We start from the raw sequence: 8,470 nt of genomic DNA, 5'->3' as shown, positions 1-8,470 counted from the left end.
CATTAATAATTACTTTACTTAGTTACATATCAAGACATGCACAACCTAAATACTCTGTAAAGCAATTGACCTTTCAGACTAATTCTGATCTTTTTGCATCACATGAAATTGAAATTGAATTAAATTGTACATTTAAACTTATTTTCTGCACATTCCTACATATTTTAGTAAAAGTTTATATTCATATTTAAGTTTAAATTAAATCTATATTTCTGCATATCCCAGTATATAATACAATTCTTTTTTGTGTTTTTAGGGTTAGGGTTAGTAAATAAAATAAAATACAGCAAAAACATAATTGAGGTCAATGTCTCTGTATTCCAAATTAATAAAATTCAAATGCATATTTAGATGTACTGTATATGTGTGTAGGTATATGTATGTGTGTGTGTACGTACATATGTATATGTATAGTGCATATATGTGGATGTGGGCGTATGTACACTGTATGTATATATATATATGCATATTTATAACTTATATGCTAGTTATAAATATACTACTAATATCTGTCCTATATAATATTATATTATATATGGATAGTAGCTCTTAGTAATAATGTTTGTATAAATCTGGTCGACATCCGCCGGAATTGCCTATATAGCTAACTTTTTATCTAAGTTAACTATTTAATTCCTCAACTATTTATACTGTTCATATATTTGAACTATCCATCTATCGAACTACAGTGGTATGAAAAAGTTTGGGCCACCCCTGATCATTTTCAAGATGTTCCTTTATGTATCATTGGTTGTTCGGAACAGCAATTTCATTATATGTTCAGTACTAAATGTCCGAATGCAGTTGTTTAAGATCGTGTGTGGTGTTTTTAAATCATATATGATTTGAAAAATTATTTTTTATCAGTATTTTGTTTTATCAATTACTAGACATTTCTGGCAACCCTATTTATATTGCAGGCAACCCTATGATGAATGTTGAAAAACACTGGTTTATGGTATACATACACCTTTACCACATGACTGTTAACTGATTAGCCATAATGCTAATGCTAGGTGATCATTCCGATTTGATTTAGATAGGTAGGAAGTGACATTTGATAAAACACGACGGAGCAAAATAAGGTTGCTTTTTAAAAAGTCTTTCAGATACTCACAGGTGTACATTGAATTGGACCTTGTGGACAGATTGTAATGTTACACTGGTACTTGTTCTTTTTATGTGGTTGTTTAAGAATCAAAATTGTTTGTGTGTTTCAGGGTCACACCCAGACAGTGCGCAGTCTGGCCTTCAGTCCAGATGGGAAGTGGTTAGCTTCTGCTGGAGACGACTGCACTGTCAAGGTACAAACATGCAGATTTTAAACTGCGGTTGAACAGTAATATTCACGGCAAAATCTGACATTGAGATATTGTTACAGGTCAAATAGATTGCATAACACATCTCTGCCTAATTTGATAAAATTACTCACTGCAAACACAGTGTGAGTATTTACACCTGCATTTCATTCTCGCATCCTATTTTCAGCTGTGGGACCTGACTCAGGGAAAGACAATCACAGAGTTCAAGTCGCACACTGCAGCTGTCAATATTGTGCAGTTCCATCCTAATGAGTATCTTTTGGCATCGGGGAGCTGTGACAGGTATGACGTATCACGTAAACTTTTCACATGAATAACGTTTATTGCCTGAAATATACGGGCAAACGAAGTTCACGCCGCTAGCGATCAATGACTTTTCTGGTAGGCTGCTGTGTGTTATACTAGTAGTGTATGTCTGTCTGTGAACGGCTGTGAATGTGTGTGTATATGTGCATGTGGGGTGCGAAAGGTGAGAGCAATTGGAGCCCTGTCACGTTGAAGCGTGAGTTGGTTATACAAGAGCTGTTACTGTTTCTGTTTACCTCTGCTGCGGACAAGCACAAAAGTGAGGGGAGTTAGCCTTATAGCTAATGTAAGCTTCGGCCCTGGAGCGGATTAACAAGTCTCCCCTGTGCTTTCCAACTACTGTCAGGGCTCCGAAGCAGTAAAGAGCTAGATATATAGATAGATAGATAGCACTTTATTAATCCCTTTTGAGTTCCCTTTGGAAAATTTAGGCTCCAGCAGCAGTACAGCACCAATATAAAATAAAATAAAAACACACAGATAGGTTAAAAAACAATAAAATAAAGTACAATAAAATACAAACAAGAGTAGCAGCACACTGTCAGTGAATATTGGAAACCTGAAAAGTGGATGTTAGTGGATTAGGTTAGTAGAAGTAGATAGAAAGTGTTAGTAGTATCAGTAGATTAGTAGGTGATTATTGTTGCCGTGTATATTGTGGCTGATCTCAATTATTATTTACTATTATAGTTCAATTATACCATTGTTAACAATTACTACACAATACTAATTTAAACAGAACTAGGATAATTATAAGGGTGCTATGTGAGCAGGTGTATAAATAGTTTAAATATATGCATGTAAGTTATAAATATGCATATATATACATCCACATATATGCACTATACCAGGCATGGCCAACCTGTGGCCAACCATGCGGCTCTTTGCCCGGTTTCATGCGGCTCTTACGTTCATATGAAATTTTATGTTTGTGTTTTTTTTTACTCTCATGCCAATGGGCGTTGACGCAAATTACTTAGGGAAAACCCAATTGACAAAGATGAAGTCATGTATACAGGAAGTTTTAAAAGAGTTTTATTTATTTATTTATTTTTTAAAGGGATGGAGCAGTTTATGTGTGCCCATATATGTATATCATGCGGCTCTTTGCAGTAACACGGTAAAAATTGTGGCTCTTAGCCTCTTGACTGGTTGGCCACCCCTGCACTATACATATACTGTACATATGCACGTACACACATACATATATATATACCTACACACATATACATCAATATATGCATACACATGTACAGACATAAACATACATCACCATTGCGTGAGCATACATATATATATGTGTATATACATATATACATACTGTATATATATATATACAGTATGTATATATGTATATATATATATGTATATATATGTGTATATATATATATATATATGTACATATATATACATGTATATATATGTACATATATATACATGTATATATATGTACATATATATATATATATACACATATATATACATATATATATATACATATATATATATATATAATCTTTGGGGTGTGCGGGAGAAGGCTTTGCGCAGCGGTCAGACTCTACCAGCGTCAATGCAAGATCTTGGTGAAAAATGAATGCAACACCGGATGGAAATAAATCTTGTGACATTGCAGAAGCTTATCGAAACAACGCCACAGCGAATGCGTGCTGTAATCAAAGCTAAAGGCGGTTCAACGAAATATTATATATAGTGTATGACCCTTTTTTTTTGGTGGTGACCTTTTTTTTTGGCCAGGCAGTGTACCTTTGCTTGACAAGGAGCATATGTTAGCGGACCAATCGTAGTGGACCTGGTTAGGTTAGCTGCTAAAGATTGAAGTTATCTCGCTGCTGCAATTGTTGCAAGAATCACCTCTGATCTTAAAACAGTTAAATTAAAAGAAGGTGCCAATGAGCAGTAGCGCCATGTCATTAGCGTTCACTCAACAAAATAAAGCTAGCTTGATTGTTATTAATGACAGACTCATTTTTATTGCATCAACCTAAATAAGGAATCATGTACCTACTACAAAACATATAATCAGAAACAACCAACAATAACTAATTGTGTTTTTTTTTCCCCATTGCAGCACCATCAAGCTGTGGGATCTGGAGAAATTTGTCATGGTTGGTTCACTGGAGGGCGATATTTCTCCCATAAGGTGAGTGTTGCTCGTTCAAAAAACTTGGCAACTTGGATATGACCCTTGACCTGTCTCCTTTGCTTCCAGGTGTTTATCTTTCAGCCCAAATGGTAGCTGCCTGTACAGTGGATCCAAAGACTCTCTGCGCGTCTTTGGCTGGGAGCCTGACCGCTGCTTTGACGTTGTAAATGTGGGTTGGGGCAGAGTTTCAGATCTGGCAGTCTGCAACCAGCAACTGGTATGTAGTTCCCAATTATACATGACTTAAAAGTCTCACTTTTTTTTTATGCCTGACCTTTTTGCATTTGTCTATGTTGTTCCATAGATTGGTGTGTCTCACCAGCTGTCCAGTGTGTCCTCGTACGTTGTTGATTTAAAGAGAATAAAACAGAGCAGCGGCTCTGTCATCAAAGGAATCGTCCAGAACAATGAACCTCTCGCTGAACCAAAAGATGTAAAAGGGGCTGCATTGCGGAAGAGCTATGAAAGACCAACAACTACTTGTGGCTCGCAGAGGTATGTTATACAGGCCGGAAAATATAGACTCTCTGATTGTGTCAAATAAATATTAAGGGATTATAAAAGAGCCCCTTTGTAATCATCAAGGATGCACAGAATATTCGGCCACCAGAAACTTTTTGGCAAGAAATGATCGATGATATTTTCGACCAAAAATACTTTTACCACAGAAACGGCACGGCCGAAACAGGATGTTGTGATAACACGAGCACAAAACGTCGGCCAGATCTGCGTTCTAAAGATCATTACTTTGACATGTTAATAAAGCATTGCACCCGAAAAAATGATCCAGGCCACGATGGATGCGGAGAACCTGCTTTAGAGACAGAGAAAAAAAAAAAAGATGGAGAGCATAGCCTAGAATAATTTGTGATTTCGTTACTGTACAATCATCTCATATGTACTGATATCACAAGCCACGCCTTCCATTTTCTATCCGAATGAAGATTTGCAAAATGACCTTCACCACTTAGCCCCACCCCAATCTTTTTTACACCACAGATCCGGTTAAATGTCTGAATTTTTTTTCAACAATCGGCATTAAAAACTTACGTTTTTTTTTTCTAAATATAATAGAGGGAAGTGTGGGTGTCCCTGCTCAGACCGTTACTACCGCTACCCGGTCCTGGATAAGCGGACAATAATGAATGGATGGATGGATAATAAAGTTAAGCCATTGTGTATGCAACTTCATTAGCAGCGTCCTTGTAACATTGTGCTTGCCTTTTAATGCCAAGCGCGGGCTTGGTGCGCGGAAACAACCTGTCACAAGTGCATATATTTCAATAGGACCCCCAGAATTGTCCGTTAAATGCAGCTTTCTTTTTAATTATGAATTAACAATAATTCTGATCGTTCATAAATGAATCCATGGCTAAACCAAAACCGCAGTTTTGTCAGACAGATATTATGGTTTTATTTTCTCCCATTGTCACATGCTTTGATATTGTCAGCGTGAAGCAAAGGGCGGACACGGATCGACCAAGCCCTGATGGTGAGCGGCGAAGTCCCAGTGAAGATGAGGCGGATGAGAAAACGTCGTCGGCGGAGATACATAACGCTGAAGACCACAAGGAAATCTTTCAACCCAAGAACCACATCTGTATGTTGAATCGTTTTTCTCTTTCTCTGCCGACGTTATTTTGGTTTGACAGTCCGATTGTCAACGATAAATCACACGAGCAAGGGATTTTATAGTATTTCAAGTGTTTTGAACACATGTCCCCAAGCCTAATTAAAGTATTTTAATTCCAAAAACTTCTCATGCAGCTCGGACTCCACCCAAGATGTCTGAACCTTTTCCTGCTCCTCCAGAAGACGGTAAAAACTAGATAAATGGCCGGTTTTGTCACTTAGCTGAGACAAGTATCTGACTTATACGCAGGTACGACTTATATATTAAAATATATAATAATATTGAAAAAAAAAAAGTGAAATATTTGTCCGCTTCCTTAATCAACAAGCCCGCACTACTACTACTGAAGATTTCCGTGTTTGTTATTTTGATACTGACAGCCACTAAAGAGCACTTGTGCGCGACTTATACTCCAAAGCGAATTATATGTGTTTTTTTTCTTCTTCGTTCTGCATTTTTTTTGGCTGGTGCAACTCATACTCCAGAATGACATATAGTCCGGGAAATTCAGCATGTAGTTGTTTCTGCTCAGTCAGATTGATTGGTTATTAAGGGGAAAAGGGTAAAAAGATCCACTGTAGGCGAGCCATGCTTCTCTTTATCATCCTCAGTTTTCTTATAAATAGGAACACACTTTAAAATCTCACATAGGTTTTAAAAAGAACTTTGGAAATATGTTTGACATTTTCAGTTTGATCATAAGTATTTTTTTTCACCTTCAGTCAGGTGGCTGTTTCTCTTAACGCCACACATCACAGTGGAGCAGAAATGATGGAAACTTTAAACCGGGGAACAATTTGAAAATGCTGATGCTGCATGCCGATTCCAAAAATAGTAGTCAGTTATTTTTCTAGCACATACATTTTTTTTTGTCTCCACAGCTTACCCTCCAGATGTGCAAAATTCCACCGATTAGCTGTAGAAAGCTAGCATAGTAGGATTTCTGCATAACATGTCTTGCCATAACATTTTTAAGAAAACGGGGATGGTATAGTTCAAAAACTTGTGACGTGATAGAGAAAAACTGAGATGAGTTTTGAATTCGGCACCGAAAAAAAAAAATAGTTAAAAACAGCTGTCAGACCTAATTCAACAAAAATGGTGTTCCCAGTGGTATTGCTTTTGGTATTAAGGACAAATATTTCGCACCTTTTTATTGTCTAAAACGGTGTCTTCAAAAACATTTGAAATATATTTTGGAATAACATAGGTTGTATGTCGGAGGGATTTAAGTAGTTTTACACCATAACTATGTAAAAAAAAAAAAAAATGTTTTCCTTTTATTGTTTACTTCTGTATAGACGACAAACTAAAAGCCGGCTAGGAATTGTGATCAATGTGTCATCCTTCTCGTTATTTCAGAGACATTCGTAACAACTGGCCACCAACTGAGCGACGTGATGTCGCCGTTTATCGGAAAGATGCAGGTCAGTGCAATGCAGCAGTAGTTATTGGAGGTTGTGCAGCTCTTTCATGCCCGGGCACAAATGAGTACACACCACCAGATTTGTCGGAAAACCTCTAGTTTCCTTTCAGAATCAACATTTACTGTAGAACGATACACTTCAAAATATTTGCCCTAATTGTCGGCCATTGATTCTTTGAATCTTTGGAGAAAAGCCAAACTTAAGACTCCACGATTCTAATTGGCAATAATTCAACCACATGAAATGATTCACTTAAGAGTGTGTCCATCAGGCAGGTGACTATAAAAGAGCATAATTGCATGCTGTCAGCAATGGCAACACATCGAAGAGAGGCAGGTGACTATAAAAGAGCATAATTACATGCTGTCAGCAATGGCAACAGATCGAAGATCGATGATTTTCTTTCTCAGGTTTTGGGACATTTTCCCAAAACCTGAGAAAGAAAATCATTTACATTGCATTTACATAAGAACAGCCAGGGCTACAAGAAGGTCAGCAAATCATTAAACATAAAACAGAATACTGTTGCAAAAGTGGCCCCAAAAATGAAAGAAAATGGAAGTGCATCCTTCTCTCAGAGACGTCCAGGCCGCCCCTGGAAGTTAACATCTCGACAGTAACGTCTCCCTGATGATGAGAAAGATGGAAGAAAACCGCCATGCAAGTTCACTGCAGTTAGCTAAAGAGGTAGAAAGCCAAACTGGAGGGACTATTTCTCGTGAGACAATACGAACTAAAGAAGCCTCTTAGATGCCTGATATAGAATTATATTCAATTACACATTTCTTCTGTCAGCGACCTGAAAAAAAAAAATTCTTTGGGCAACCTTACCATAACATCTTGTCAATCTGGTTGGTCATTTTGTTGTGTCTTGAAGGTTCCTCCAATAGCGTCCTCTACTCCTGTCCAAAGAGTGGAACCCACAGTCATCTCCAGTGTGCACCCCCAAGTCTCCTCCACTGTTGGCCCCAAGTCTTGCTACCCTCCTCCTTCTCCTCAACCTGCCGTCATCACTGCCAGGCCTACAACTCAAACCAATATCATTCCTTGTTCCAGAAACGAGTCCATTGGATTGAATGTAGCTGACTTCCTGCTGGTGAGTCTTCAAAAATGAAAAAAAAAAATCAAATCGTCAAACCATATTGAAAGACATTAAGTTGAATGTTTTTTTTGTAATCAGTTTTGCCCCAACAACAAACGGGCGGCCCTGACTGATGATGAGGCTTTGTCTCAAATCAAGAAAGGTCACGACACCATGTGTGTAATGCTGAGCAGCCGACTAAAGAACTTGGAGACGGTGCGTGCTGTTTGGATTAGGGAGGACGTGAAGGTAAGACGAAAAAAAGGTTGAAATTTTAAGCTGCTCTGCGTTCTTTATTTTTGATGGGTTGTGATTCACACCATAATACACACTTACTTTTACTAAACATTTATTGGCATCATATAAAAAAAATTATTGTCTAGATTATTGTCTAGCAAACTAAGGTCCAGGGGCTGGAGGCGGCCTGTTCGGCTTTTTAATCTGGCTCACCAAACTTTTTCAAATTATATAATTTATTTATATTATCATTACACTCACACCTTTTCCCCTCCAACACAACGACTATCTACAGTATCA

At 37.6% G+C, this 8,470-nt stretch overlaps 1 protein-coding gene across 1 annotated transcript in view; it reads left to right on the top strand.

The window, feature by feature from the left end:
- Positions 1 to 8,470, top strand: part of katnb1 (katanin p80 (WD repeat containing) subunit B 1) — a 28,958-nt gene that overhangs the window by 14,953 nt on the left and 5,535 nt on the right. The window contains exons 8-16 of the mRNA XM_008309869.3: positions 1,489 to 1,604; positions 3,718 to 3,789; positions 3,859 to 4,009; positions 4,097 to 4,287; positions 5,244 to 5,392; positions 5,560 to 5,610; positions 6,788 to 6,852; positions 7,730 to 7,948; positions 8,033 to 8,182. Of these exons, the coding sequence (XP_008308091.1) occupies positions 1,489 to 1,604; positions 3,718 to 3,789; positions 3,859 to 4,009; positions 4,097 to 4,287; positions 5,244 to 5,392; positions 5,560 to 5,610; positions 6,788 to 6,852; positions 7,730 to 7,948; positions 8,033 to 8,182 (1,164 nt within the window). The remainder of the gene's footprint in view (positions 1 to 1,488; positions 1,605 to 3,717; positions 3,790 to 3,858; positions 4,010 to 4,096; positions 4,288 to 5,243; positions 5,393 to 5,559; positions 5,611 to 6,787; positions 6,853 to 7,729; positions 7,949 to 8,032; positions 8,183 to 8,470) is intronic.

This window comes from Cynoglossus semilaevis, chromosome 5 (assembly GCF_000523025.1).
Source record: "Cynoglossus semilaevis isolate Cse_v1.0 chromosome 5, Cse_v1.0, whole genome shotgun sequence".
Lineage (NCBI taxonomy): Eukaryota > Metazoa > Chordata > Actinopteri > Pleuronectiformes > Cynoglossidae > Cynoglossus > Cynoglossus semilaevis.
Note: the sequence above shows the minus strand (reverse complement) of the source record. Positions and strands in the feature narration are given on the sequence as shown.